At 39.7% G+C, this 14,763-nt stretch overlaps 2 protein-coding genes across 5 annotated transcripts; one reads left to right on the top strand and one right to left on the bottom strand.

Annotated features, from left to right (window-relative positions):
- The first annotated feature begins 10,375 nt into the window (after positions 1-10,375).
- On the top strand, positions 10,376-12,113 carry LOC137253445 (germinal-center associated nuclear protein). Of its 4 annotated transcripts, none has more exons than XM_067790363.1 (8): positions 10,376-10,703; positions 10,765-10,804; positions 10,859-11,032; positions 11,090-11,251; positions 11,311-11,417; positions 11,484-11,532; positions 11,594-11,734; positions 11,801-12,113. In XM_067790363.1, the coding sequence occupies exons 1-8, from the start codon at positions 10,628-10,630 to the stop codon at positions 12,102-12,104; spliced, it is 1,053 nt and encodes a 350-aa protein (XP_067646464.1). In that variant the 5' UTR covers positions 10,376-10,627; the 3' UTR covers positions 12,105-12,113. The 4 variants fall into 4 exon arrangements, with proteins under 4 accessions (XP_067646464.1, XP_067646463.1, XP_067646462.1 ...); XM_067790362.1 differs by having other exon boundaries at positions 11,463-11,532; XM_067790364.1 differs by having other exon boundaries at positions 10,381-10,703; positions 11,617-11,734; positions 11,801-11,978.
- Positions 11,092-14,763, bottom strand: ghi (ghiberti). The gene is made up of 2 exons (XM_067790365.1): positions 14,573-14,763; positions 11,092-14,475 (listed from the first exon to the last, which is right to left on the bottom strand). The coding sequence occupies exons 1-2, from the start codon at positions 14,670-14,672 to the stop codon at positions 14,342-14,344; spliced, it is 234 nt and encodes a 77-aa protein (XP_067646466.1). The 5' UTR covers positions 14,673-14,763; the 3' UTR covers positions 11,092-14,341.

Here is a 14,763-nt window from a genome sequence, read left to right as displayed (position 1 = left end):
TGTCGTAAGAGGCGACTAAAATACCAGATTCAAGGGGCTGTGTAGCGCAACCTTTCATGTTGCCAGCGCAATATATAGCTTCTCCAAACCCAATTGTCAACCTCACCTATCCGCGGCGAATCCTGTTTCACTAACAGACGTGGCTCTGGCGACCCCAAGCTCCTCATGGAACTTGGGGGTAGGGAGGGAGGGAATGGCCTGAAGGTTTAATGTGGCCACATAAATCGTTCCCGAGATGGTCGGGCTAGCACCTTAATGGTGCTATGGTACCGGAGCGTACCGGATTTGTATCCGGCAAAGGACCATCACATCGATAACACTCCCCAAAGCCTTCGGGGAGCAACCTTATCGCTACAACAACAACAACAACAACTGCCGCCGGTTAGACAATGAGCTAGGATCTATGGACCCTTTATAATGCACTGATCTGAAATTGGCTGCAGCCCCACGTTGGGCGCCAAATAATAACAAGATTTTACAAATGAAAATTAGGCTGAGTGCGAGTTTGCCTAAATTGCTGCCCAGAGAACAACCCTAAGTCACTGGAAAATATCGGCAAGGCAGAGCGTAAGCTAAAATTTAGATTATTGTGGAGCATATTTTTGAATCTAAATTCAAATTTCAAAAAGTTTCTATTTTAATTTTTTGTTAATTTCGTGGTAAGAATGCCAAGCCATAGAACATGTATTCCTTTGATTAGAGACCAGTGGCAAGAGGAACGGTGAATGTTAATAGGTAGATGTTATAAGGTGTAGAAAACGGCTGCAATGACTTAGGTTTTAAACCTGTGGTATTGGTGTTAGATAGATAATTAATGGAGGATCGCACTGCGACCATTGGTCTATTGTGCCCTCAGCTACTTCACACCACCTCATCCAAGCCAACATCTCTGATGAACCCCAGCAGTTCACCTGGCTTGAGGGATTTGATGTGAGAATGCTCTGGCCATGGTGAGCCCATAAACTTAGCCCTAAGTTTTGAGATTGCGTCACATTCCAGGAGGATATGGTCCGCCGTCTCCGCTGATCGATCACAAAATCGGCATGTGCTGTCCGGTACTATACCCAACTTTTTCATGTGACTGTTTAGTCTACAGTGTCCTGTAAGAATAGCTATTAGGATTCTTAGGTTATCTTTCGAGAGGCCTATCAGTGCCCTATATCGAGTTGTACTGTAACCCCCTAACAGTAACTTAGATTGTATCAGGCCTTGCATAACGCGCCAGTGTGCTTCCCTTTTTCCTCTTTATTCTACTAATAGATGCCCCCTAAATTCCTGCGGGCTTACTGGCAGGAACGGCTCGGGACCAATAGGTCATGTCGTTGTTGCCTCTCTGGCCAGGCTGTCCACCTGCTCGTTACCTTCAACCCCGCTGTGGCCAGGAACCCAGGCCAGCAGTAGTTCGTTGTGTGCTCTTAGTTGATTTAGCTTTTCAACGCACTCAAGGACCAGTGCTGTGTTATTTCAAACGCTGAGATTGCCTTGAGGGCGGCCTGACTGTCACTGAGTATAGCAATTGTTTCATTGGAGTATTCGCGCTGAAGGTTCAGGTCAGCGCACTGGATTATGGCGAATACTTCCGCTTGAAAAATGCTCGGGTGTTGGTTACTCCCCGACGTTGTGCCAAATAGATGCACAACTATTGGAAGCTGATTTCTTCACGTACGCTTCAAATAATCCTACCATGGGTCGCCTGTAGCTCCTCTCCCCGGCTGTAGAAAGCAAAACAATTGCAAAAAAGCAATATGTAAATTGAAATCTTTGCGTTTTGTTCAACAAAAACAAACAATTTGTATTGTCAAGTAAACACACATAGTTTTAACAACTTTCTTCCTAAATTGCCGCAGTGCTGGAAAGCTCCTTGCATTGTGAATTCATACAAGTGGCGAATGTTTGATAAAAATGATCACAATAGTAAACAGCCTCGATCACCTGTTCAATCGCTGTTCGATTACTTAAATTATTTCCTCAATAGTGTTTTTCAAACATTTTTGTAGACGACTGGTATATTGCATTATTTACATATTTTAAAATGTTTGCTTAACTGGCTGCTTAAATTTAATCTATTAACTACATTTAAGAAATGAATATTAATATGTAGTCTGATTTTCTGTAAACACATTTAAAAGAAAAGTTAGTTTTAAACAGAAATGGGCAATTCATGGCACTTCAATTTAATAACTGCAAAAAACAAACCTTTCTTCCATTTTTTGGCCATTCGCGACAGCCATCCTCCCAGTCAGCTATTATTTGACAGGTAGGTATGGCAATGGAGGAATAGAAAGAATTTTCACTTGTATGAATACAATATCTATCATCCGGTGGCAAAATCCTGAGCCAGATAAATAATTTTGCATGTAGGTAGGTAGGTTGAACTGGCCGGTCCATGAGGACCTCACATAGACTGATTGAGTCCGTAGTGTTACCAGAAGTTTGTTTTAACGACCAAACTGAAAAACCCTATCAAAAACCAGGACCTATGTTATAAAATAACTCCGTCCTCTTGGCAAATACTAGAAGCTTCCTAGGACTTAAGCCACTTGCTGCTTCTAGATCTGACAGCTGTATCACTCCTAATAGCTGGAGTCTTAGCCTGGCAAGTGCAGGGCACGAGCACAAAACGTGCTCGATCGTTTCCTCCTCCAACCCGCACTTCCTACACCTGCTATCACTGACCAAGCCTAATTTAAAGGCATGTGACGCCAGAAGGCAGTGTCCAGTCAGAATACCCGTCATGAGTCTACAGTCCTCTCTTTTTAATGATAGAAGCAACTGTGTTAGTCTAAGGTTGTAAGACCTACACATAATCTTCGACACTTTACAGCCCCGCGCTTGAACCCACGCCTTTTCTGCTTGATCGATCATGTGCACCTCTCGCATTCGCTTAATCTCGCCCAATCTAATTGGGACGTCTACGGAGCAAGCTTCAAGGGATGCGCCCTTTTTAGCTAATTCGTCCGCTTTTTCATTCCCATCTATTCCCATATGCCCTGGGACCCAATATAGATGTATGCTTCTCCCTGTCCCGATTCTCTCCAGAGACTGCTTACACTCTAACACGCATTTAGATGCTGTGCTATGCGAGATTATTGCCTTAATTGCTGCTTGACTGTCAATATAAAAGTTAACACGGTTGCAGCTTAAGCTATTCTCTTCCAGGGTTTCTACTGCTTTGGTTACGGCTAATATTTCCGCTTGGAAAACGCTACAGTAATCCGGCAGCCTGTAGGATCTGCTTAATTCCGGATCAGCGCAGTATACCGCAGACCCTACTCCTTCCACTATTTTGGAACCATCGGTGTACACATGTGTCGCCTCGTCCGCCATTTGCGCACCCTTGCGCCAACCGTCCACCTCTATTGTGGCCTTAAGATCTCCCTCAAAGTGCAGGTAGGGAATCATGTAGTCTGTTCGTCTTGTGACTGAGGACGCTATACTACTATGGCCATATGGTCGGCGCTCAAGCTGCCCCGAAGCATCGAGCCTGGTTGCGGTCGTTAACGCTTTGTTCTTTGCTACCAGGTCTACAGGTGGAATGTGCAGAATGGCATACAGTGCAGCCGTCGGGGTTGTTTTCAGGGCTCCCGTAATGCAAAGCATCGATAGTCTGCATACCCCCTCTAATTTTTTGAGGTATGTTGTTTTTTGTGTGGCTTTCCACCAAACAAGAACTCCATAGTATAGAATAGGGCTTACAATCGCTGTAAAAACCCAATGAGAAAGAGAGGGCGATAGGCCCCACGTACACCCCAGCATTCTTTTACATGCATAGAGTGCCGTTGATGCCTTCTTGACCCTCTCCTCCACGTTGAGCTTCCATGACAGCTTACTGTCTAGGATGATTCCTAGATATTTTGTGCAAGGTTTCTCCTGTAAGGTCACCGCTCCTAACTTAGGCCTGGTCCAATTTGGGACCTTGTACCTCTTTGTAAACAAGACCATATCCGTCTTCTCCGCATTGACTTTCAGCCCGACATTAGATGCCCAGGTATGAATATCCCGAAGCGCCCGATCCATCAAAGAACTAATCGTTGGAAGGCATTTTCCACTTATGACAATTGCAACGTCATCTGCGTAAGCCGTAAGTTTTACGGGTCCCTCATCGAATTGCCTGAGCAGTTGGTTGATGACCAGTGTCCACAGCAGAGGTGATAGCACCCCTCCCTGCGGCGTGCCCCTGTCCACTGATTTCGTGGCCTCGTACAATCCCCATTGTGATGTAATCTTTCTGCAATTTAACATGCAGCCGATCCATCTGATTAAGGCAGGATGTACTTTAATGTAATTAAGACCATCCATAATCGCCCATTTTGCAACATTATTGAAAGCCCCGGCAATGTCCAAGAAGACTCCTAGAGCATACTCCTTATATTCCAGGGATTTCTCTATGCTTATTACCACCCTATGCAATGCGGTGTCTACCGACTTGCCTTTGGTGTACGCATGCTGTGTTGTGGAGAGCAGCTTTTCATCCACGTTGGACTTTATGTACACATCTATCAGCCTCTCAAAGGTTTTGAGCAGAAATGATGTTAAGCTAATGGGTCTATAGTCTTTGGGATACACGTGACCGATCTTCCCCGCCTTTGGTAGAAAAGCTACACGAGCAGTTCTCCAAGAGTGCGGTACATGATTCAGTCTTATGCACCCATCGAATATTATTTTAAGCCATTCCACGACCGCCCTACTTGAGACTTGTAGCATGGCCGGGAATATACCATCTGGGCCCGGCGATTTAAACTTAGAAAACGTCTTCACTGCCCACTCGATCTTGGTATCGGTCACCAAGCCCGGCACCACTAGCTCCGTGATCGAAGTGTGAGTGATGTCTGCTGGTTCTTCTAAACCGTCTCCCGATGGGAAATGTGTATCGAGAAGCACCTCAAGGGATTCCTCACTATCACGTGACCATTCCCCGTTCTCTTTCTTTATTAGTCCCTGGACTATGTTTCCCTTTGCTAGGACTTTTTTCAACCGTGCTGTTTCACTGGAGCACTCTATGTCCGTACAGAAACTTTTCCATGAGTTTCTCTTCGCCCTGGTAATTTCACGCTTGTAGATCCTCAGTAGATCCCTGTACTCGTCCCGACACGCTTCGCTTTCCGCGGTCTTTGCGAGTTTAAACATTTCTTTTACCTGTCTTCTTAGAAGACTCAGCTCATTGCTCCACCATGGCGGCTTTGCTTTTCCTCTGAATCTTCTTAGAGGGCAAGCTTTGTTATACGCAGTCATAAGCGTCCTTGTTAGGAATTCATTCGACTCCTCCAGTTCCTCTACATTAGCAACCTCTTTGGGTTGTCCCAGTTTCGTTTCTACATGTTTCTGGAATTTAGTCCAATTCGTTGCCCTAGGGTTTCTAAAGGTTCCTCCCTTCTCTACCCTCTTTAGTGGGATGCTGAAGCTTATATACGCATGGTCGGAGAAGGATGGTCTATCGAGAACCATCCAATCATACCTTGATATATCACGCTCGGAGCTCAATGTAATATCCAGAACATTGCTGGATGTTGGACCAATGTATGTAGGAACATTTCCCCTGTTGGCTATCTGCAAATTGGTTTGCAGGATGTAACAAAATAGAGATTCGCCTCTCTCGTTCGTATCTGCTCCTCCCCACGCATTGTGGTGCGCATTTGCATCTGCGCCTATGACCAACCGCCCTTTGCGCCCTTCCTCCTGTACTAGCCTTTTGCATTCCATCGGTGGAACCTCCGCAGCATGGGCCATGTAGCAGGATGCCAGGATAAATGCCTGCTTATTCTTTTGCTCAACGGCCACCGCTACGAGATCCTCGGTGGTGTAATTAGGCAGCATATATGAATGCAGCTGTTTCCTTACCATTACTACAGCTCGCACCCGTCCTTCCGTTTGTGCGTAGTAAACGCCAAACCCGCGCGCGCTAAGTCCAGAAACCTTTCCTCCCGATGAGAGCCACGGCTCCTGGATCAGCGCCACGTCAAACGAACCCTCCTCAAGGGTTAGGAGGAGTTCGCTCGACGCCACTTTACTGTGTTGGAGGTTTATCTGTAGGACTCGCAGCACCATTGGGCTGTTTGTCCCCCTCCAGCACCTTCGTCTTGACGTCGTCGTCCTTCTCTTGCCCTTTTGGTTTAGAGTATTCGAGGCCCCCTTCAGCCCCTCGTGAATGTTGTGCCGTGTGTTCCTCTGTGCGAGTCACAGCACCATTTAGCGGTTTGTCCTCTTCTAGCACGTTCGTGGTGACGTCGGGGACCTCCACCTGTATTTTTTCCCTTAGGCTTCTGAGGTCCTTTTCGACTTCGCCCACTTCCAGCGTGTTAGGATTTTTATCCTCGGGACTCCTTTTCCTGAGTCGCATGTAAATTTTGCCAGTGCCAAAGGACATTTTGCCAAGCTGCGTGTACAAAATATCCTCCGCCTGCTTGTTTATTTGAAAGATGTAGAACTGACCATCCTCGGTAGGCCGAGATACAGTAAGTACCTTCCAATCCCAATTTTGCATGTAAATGCAACAACAACGATTTGAGCCAGATAAATCCAGATAGAAGTCTGGTTCAATTTGTGAGCCAGATAATTTGTTAATTACTTCTTTTTAGGTTGGCAACGCGGCCTTTAATATACCTAATTTTTCAAAAATAGATGTCGCTGCTTAGCCTTTCGCCGTATGAGTTAAATGAAAAACAGCGGCGACATCTACCTATCACATTTCACGTGTGCGAAAATTTCACGACATCTGCTTCTCAAGTCTCTCAATGATCCAGAGCATTCCCGTGAGAATTGAGCGTGAGCCGGAGCTGTAAAACTCACTGAAAGACGGCAAATGTTTTACAGTTCCGGCTCACGCTCAATTCTCACGGGAATGCTCTGGATCATTGAGAGACTTGAGAAGCAGATGTCGTGAAATTTTCGCACACGTGAAATGTGATAGGTAGATGTTAAGCAACGACATCTATTTTTGAAAAAGTAGGTATATTAAAGGCCGCGTTGCCAACCTAAAAAGAAGTAATTAAATTATCTGGCTCACAAATTGAACCAGACTTCTATCTGGATTTATCTGGCTCAAATCGTTGTTGTTGCATTTACATGTAAAATTATTTATCTGGCTCAGGATTTTGCCACCGGATGATAGCTAATGTGAATGATGACTAAGTGTGTTATCTTATGTCAACTGCCTGACAGGCTGTTCAATATGGCTACTTTTCAGCGTTTTGACAGGCTGTTCAATATGGCGGCGCCTATCTTCAGCGGGTGATAGAAAGAGAGACAGAATGAGACAGCGATAGTCAAATACAAATCAGGTGATCCAATCACTTTGGAATTTTGACGTTTATGCAGAAGATATCACACTTAGGCCCCTATTATGAGCATTATTCGATCTTCGCTGGCTATCGAACATCGAAAATCGAATTTGAAATTGGTATTATGACAACTCATCTCTGTCGAAATTTTCGTTGTGTATCTAATTTTCAAGCGAATAGAAATTTTTAGTCGATGCTGTATCGAATAGAAAAAGAATTGTTTAAAATTTAAGTTTTTTGTATTTATGTTCTACTTTTTTACTACCTGCTAGTAATTTTAAACTATTTGAATTAATTTTATATAGGTCCAAGGTCGTGAGTACAAAGCAACAGCTTGAAAGACTGGTTTCAATTATGGAACTTGCACATTATAGAAATGCAACTTTGCTTGATGCAGCTCAGTCTCCTCGTAATTAAATTTTATTCATCTTTCACAAATAAAATGTTCCAAGACATTCAACACCTTTGATAGCACCACAGACACAGTCGGCTGGGCAAGTCCGAGTGCATTTTCGTTTCCAACGCTCAGTTGGTAGGATCCCTGAGCACAAAATCGGAGAACTGTTGCCAAAACTAAAAAATATTAAAAATAAATATGCATTGCTGCAGCAGTTCATCTGTACTGGACAACAAGTCCATGAACGCTTCTTTGGACAGTCTGAAATTTTGAATAAATCTATAAACGAAACTTATAATTTCAACAATTTAACAACTTATTTAGAAAGCTACCCTTACGTGGTGGAATTCATTTCCAAAGGATTTGAAGCATCTTACCCGTCTCCTACTTCTGGCTAGCTCCAGTAAGCTTTCCTCTTCATCTGACGAATCATCAAACCACAATTCCGTTGTAGTCATACTTTTATTTTTAATATTTGCATTTAATAACTAGTTCTGCTTTTGTTTATTTATTTTATTTTATTTGACAGAGTATTGGAAATGTGCTATTGTGAACTTTTGAATTTATCGAAATTCACAATAACGCTTGCCTTCATCGAACGCGCGTCGTATACCGAATGAAAATTCGTTCGATCAGCTCTTTCGACCACAGTCGAAGATCGAATTTGTCTCATAATAGGGGCCTCAGTCATCATTCACAATGCTGTAAAACTCAGGCCCCTATTATGAGACAAATTCGATCTTCGACCATGGTCGAAAGAGCTGATCGAACGAATTTTCATTCGGTATTATGACGCGCGTTCGATGAAGGCAAGCGTTATTGTGAATTTCGATAAATTCAAAAGTTCCCAATAGCACATTTCCAATACTCTGTCAAATAAAATAGAATAAATAAACAAAAGCAGACCTAGTTATTAAATGCAAATATCAAAAATAAAAGTATGACTACAACGGAATTGTGGTTTGATGATTCGTCAGATGAAGAGGAAAGCTTACTGGAGCTAGCCAGGGGGCCTACTCTGTATTGCGATGCGAAAGAAAAAATACGCGAAATCGCAAAATCGGTACTCTGTATCTTGACATTCGCATGTATATTTTGACTTTCGCATTCACATTTTGCCCATTCGCAATTTTTCTCCCTTTTCGCATTGCCGGCACTCTGTAAAGCGAAAGCGAATGTCAAACAGCATTCATTTTCGCATTTTTCTTGCTACAAGTAATAGGCATTCGCATTGTTCAAATATGTAAGTATTAATTGATGATTTTATAAATTGATATCTTTATATTCATTTAAAAATATATAGGACAACTCAAAAAACAAAACAAACACAAAAGCAACAATTTGTAATCCTAGTGGACTTAAAATACATAAATAAATAACAAATCGGAACCACTTTTTTATAAAGCATTTCTATTTGAAATCATGTCATTTTTTATTTGTTCTCTGATACAACTAGCAATATTTCCCATTCTATGATTTTCCACATATTTATCACGTTCACTTCTTCCAGTTCAATTTCTGAACTGGGAGGATTTCTTCATTTAAATCAATCCTTTCTTCATTTAAATCGTTCCATAATGCTACAGAATCCTTTTTTTAATTTGTTCAACAAAAGTTAATCGTTTGCCGAAATTGTAATCGCCTTGTTTCTTTTGTTCTCTTTCTTTGAGTTTGGTCAGTGATGCATACTCAAGCAAAAAATTAGCGAAAAATAAAAAAGCGACATTGTTAGCGATGCGATAGCGCTACAGAGTTCCAATTACCCTTCGCATCGCAATTTATTTTCGCATCGCACTGCCTTTCGCATCGCAATACAGAGTAGGCCCCCAGAAGTAGGAGACGGGTAAGATGCTTCAAATCCTTTGGAAGTGAATTCCACCACGTAAGTGTGGCTTTTTAAATAAGTTGTTAAATTGTTGAAATTATAAGTTTTGTTTATAGATTTATTCAAAATTTCAGACTGTCCAAAGAAGCGTTCATGGACTTGTTGTCCAGTACAGATGAACTGCTGCAGGAATGCACAAGAGCCGAGTCTATTCCTAATATTTTTTTAATTTTGGCAACAGTTCTCCGATTTTGCGCTCAGGGATCCTACCAACCGAGCGTTGGAAACGAAAATGCACTCGGACTTGCCCAGCCGACTATGTCTGTGGTGCTATCAAAGGTGTTGAATGTCTTGGAAAATTTTATTTGTGAAAGATGAATAAAATTGAATTACGAGGAGGCTGAGCTGCATCAAGCAAAGTTGCATTTCTATAATGTGCAAGTTCCTTTGCTATATGGGGATTTTGTTCCATAATTGAAACCAGTCTTTCAAGCTGTTGCTTTGTACTCACGACCTTGGACCTATATAAAATTAATTCAAATAGTTTAAAATTACTAGCAGGTAGTAAAAAAGTAGAACATAAATACAAAAAACTTACATTTTAAACAATTCTTTTTCTATTCGATACAACATCGACTAAAAATTTCTATTCGCTTGAAAATTAGATACAAACGAAAATTTCGACAGAGATGAGTTGTCATAATACCAATTTCAAATTCGATTTTCGATGTTCGATAGCCAGCGAAGATCGAAGATCGAATAATGCTCATAATAGGGGCCATAAATACAAAAAACTTACATTTTAAACAATTCTTTTTCTATTCGATACAACATCGACTAAAAATTTCTATTCGCTTGAAAATTAGATACAAACGAAAATTTCGACAGAGATGAGTTGTCATAATACCAATTTCAAATTCGATTTTCGATGTTCGATAGCCAGCGAAGATCGAATAATGCTCATAATAGGGCCCTCAATGAAAGACGGCAAATGGCTCCTTGCAACAGCTGAGATACAGCGATGCAAGGCAAACCTATACTGAATTCGGCTTGTCAAGAAAAAGCAATCAGCTGTTGGGATAACACACAAAACACAAATTCGCCTTGGATGCAGACGAATTTCCCTTTATGACACTTGGTAAAATTGTTTTTTGGGTTTTCCTGAAAAAATTGCTAATCTTCGGAATGACAAACTACGTGAAGGGTAAATATAGAAAGCTTTTAGAACCTCGTTTTCTTTATTTCTTTCCTTTGCCTTTTTGTAGGTACATGCGAGCTGTTTTGTCCGGAAATGGAAGCAAAACTGTGAGTAGTACTTCGATTAATATGATAAAGCTTTTGAGGAAAATCTTGTTACAGACGAATCAAGGAGAGACTTTTGCACTATTATGAATTGAAGAACGGCGAAAAGAATGTGCCAGGTCAGTTGGTGAAGTCCTTTGCGCGTTCAGCTGCGGGCATTAAGGCGCCTAGAGCCAAAGACCTACGCACCGAGCATTGCTTGCAAAAAACAGTGGAGTACTTATTAAAAGAGTATGCTAAAAAATAATGAATGATTTTAAGAATATAAATAAATGAACACTATTTTAGTATAATTTTAGATAAACGAAGACCATTTTATTCCGTTTATGATTTCATATTCGATCGCTTACGAGCGGTGCGACAGGAGGTGGTTATGCAAAATTATGATGAACGCCAAACTTTACGACTACTAGAACCAATGGTCATGTTTTTAGCTTATAGTCGTTACCGGTAAATAGTTTTCAATCTTAACTATGTCTCACAAATTTACAATCCCGTTATATTTGTAGGCTTTGTGAAGAGCCATTAGACAATTTTGATTCTAAAATTTGTAATCAACACCTACAAGAGTGTCTTAAGCGAGTGCTGTGTTGTTATGATGACATTGATGTAAACAGTATGAATTTAAATGAGTTGAACAGACGTAACTTTATTGAAGCAGTTTATCTTGTATTCAATTTAGAAACACTGGATGCACTGAATCGTGCTTTAAGTTTGCCCAAGGAAGTAAGGTGAGAAGCACATTATCAATAAATTTTTATAAAATTATTTGTTTTTCATACAAAACTATAGCAAAAGCGAAATATTCAATTTAGCACACCAAATAGCAATGAACTTTTGGCATGGCAACATTTATCGAGTTTTTGTAGGTATAAAGAGGCTTCCACATATTTTAAGTGCAATAGCTGCGTTGAAATTACAAACATTAAGACGGTGAGCGGCTAATATTTTCTTTTTATATAAGGTAACATGTAACAACAAACATTTTGTCTTTCGCAGCAAAATTTATTTAGCATTCTCTTACGCATATAGTAGCAAACAGCTTGTTGTGCCGGCCGATTTTATTTGTAAGCTCCTTTTACACGAAAACCTAGCAGATGTGTTTGCTGATTGTAAATATTATAATATAGAAGTGAACGTTGACAAATTAAGTTTAAGATTTTCGAAAACTGATTTCAACTCGGCCGCTACTGTGCTGAAAGAAAAGCACGAAATTTTTGTTGACAAAAAGATGGAGAAAATTTATTTACCGGAAATATTACTTTTAAAAAGGCTGAAGTTGGAGAATAAAGATATTTTTTAAATCTCTATATATGTGGCATATTATGACCTTTGCGTTTTTAGAGTTGTTTTCCAAATTTATATAAAAAGAAAAGCATGCAAATCTTATTTCAACTCCCTTACAAGGACTACTAATTTTAATCGGCATTAGTTTACTAAAAATCAAGTTATAAGTTTTAGTTTAGTTAGTTGTTGTGCGATAAAGACTCTCCCCGAAGGTTTTGGGGGGTGTTATCGATGTAGATGGCCCTTTGCCGGTAATAGATCCGATACGTTCCTGAACAAGCACCATTAAGATACTAGCCTGACTCCCGAAACAATTTAGTATGACCACATGAAACCTTATAGGTCATACCGCCCTCGCCAGAGCCACGGCTGCTAAAGAAACAGGATTCGCTACGGGTAGGTGAAGTTGACAATTGGGTTGGAGAAACCATAAATTGCGCTGGCAACCCCTTGTATTAAATTCATTTCATTCATTCATTTATTGCAAAAAGGGTATTAGTACAATAAGATCTAAGATCTTTTATAGTAAAACAAAGAGATAAATAGCAATGATAAAAAAAGTAATAACAGAAGGTTATGTAGGCTAAATTATCATATTAAATATAGAGGAGTAAATTAAGAAAGTATCTAAAATAAACAAATAATTAAATTCAATAACAAAACAATGGTTACACTGGGGGGTTACCCCATTTAATGGTTACACTCATAAATACTAATGGCGAAAACTCATGAAATGTGATGATTTGAACTAAAATGCGCATAAAGAACATTTTTGAAGTTGCTTTTATTTAGACTACTGCGAATGGATACTGAAATAGAGTTCCATAGAGGAATAGCATTGACAAAGAATAGCCGTCCAGGTGTTAAATAGTTATAAGTTGGTACTATTTGTTCGTTGATTCGAGCAGACCTGGGGGAAATTTGCATATCATATAGGTAACTTGGCTCTTTATATATGATGAGTCGACAAAGGAAAGTGCAGTTTCTAGCTTTCAGCTAACGGAGATTTCACAGCCCAGTAGACGCGCTCTCCAGCTGGATGTATGATCAAATCTAGCTAAACCGAATACATAACGTGTAACATGGTTAAATGCTACATCAATTTTATGAGCAGACTGGTAGCTCAGTTTGCTGTAGACTAGCTCAGAGGTATTGGTATTTTTTAGTCGCCAAAAAGTGGAAGGGTTCATCGAAAAATGTGGGTGTACTTCCACGAAAACTCCAAAGACTTTAATGCCGAAGATTAAGCGCAATTTTTGAAAATATTCTTAAATAGACATGCTAAATTGGTATTTTGTCCGATGGGAATATATCATAATACAACAACAACAACCACAATAAATGACTTCGTACTTGTGCAGAAATAAAAGCCGACCCTTAATATGTTGGGCACATAGGGGTAGCGCGCAAAACTATTTTTAAATAAATCTGGATGCAGCTCATTCAGATATACTGAACCTATGTATCATTGATGCATATATGTCCAGGTAGCTTACCATTTACAAATGTACATACGTATGTTTTTCTTAAGTAATTTTTGGTCGATCAAAAATCAATTTAATTTTAAATATTTTGTTTTAAAGAACTGCGGAAAGTTATTACTACTAAAGCACCTATAACTATAATGCAACAGTTTATTTACTAATTACGAAGTTTCGTAAGAAACTGAAAAGTTTTATCAGTATTTACTTTAGAAATAAACATGAACTTAGTGGTAGCGAAAACATTTTCCACTATCACAGCGGCAGTGGAAAATTATTCTCCCTCAGTAAAAAACTAGAGGTATGGAAAGTTACTTTACACAAAAATTTATTAAGACTAATATTCCCACCGTCACTAAATTTCTATAGATTACCCCTACTGAATAGGGCCCCTGGTCTAATACAACCAAGTTTAATGCTTTGTGCACTTTAGCCAACTTTGTGTCAATAGCAAGTACATATATATATATCTATATAGAAAGCTAATATTGGTGCCATTACTTATAGTTTATATGTAATAAATAAATATGCATACATTTACAAATGTCGAACCAATAATAAATGATTAGAGCCCTTTCGAATCAATGCAATGTGAAATGATTTTTTGCGCGCCACATTTTTGTTTTTTTTTTTTGTTTGGCAATGGGCAATAGATAATAGATACATGTTTTCTCTTGTTCTCTTAAGTTAGTTTTAATTCAACTATAATTAGCTTATCATCGCTATTAGTCATACATACATTTAAACACCATGAACTTTTTACCAACTGTGGTTATACGATTTTATTATTTTGTTGATCTTCAATACTAGAGATCGGCGTTATTCCGAGTAAACTACCAGTGAAGGATAAAAGTACTGAATAATTGAAGTACCAGAAGAGGCAAAACAGTATTCCAAACATTACATCTGTTTAATTTATTTAAGTGTGGGATAAATAAAGGGATTGAAAGATATTTAGTATTTAGGTGTTTTAATTTGTGTATTAAGTCAAAATACAACTTACGTATAGTAACGCGTTCCCATTTCTCGACCATATACAGTTCGGTGACCATTAAATATCGAAACCACCAATAGTTGCAGAAATCAATTATATTTTGCAACATATTCCAATTGATTGTCTTTTGATTTATATGAAATTTACGAAATGCTAATAAATATGCGGTGACAAGATAGCACTGGATGGTAGAGCTGGAT

The sequence above is a fragment of the Eurosta solidaginis genome, chromosome 5 (assembly GCF_040869045.1).
Source record: "Eurosta solidaginis isolate ZX-2024a chromosome 5, ASM4086904v1, whole genome shotgun sequence".
In the NCBI taxonomy this organism is placed as follows: domain Eukaryota; kingdom Metazoa; phylum Arthropoda; class Insecta; order Diptera; family Tephritidae; genus Eurosta; species Eurosta solidaginis.
The sequence above is the reverse complement of the archived record's forward strand: the minus strand, read 5'-3'. Positions and strand labels throughout refer to the sequence as shown.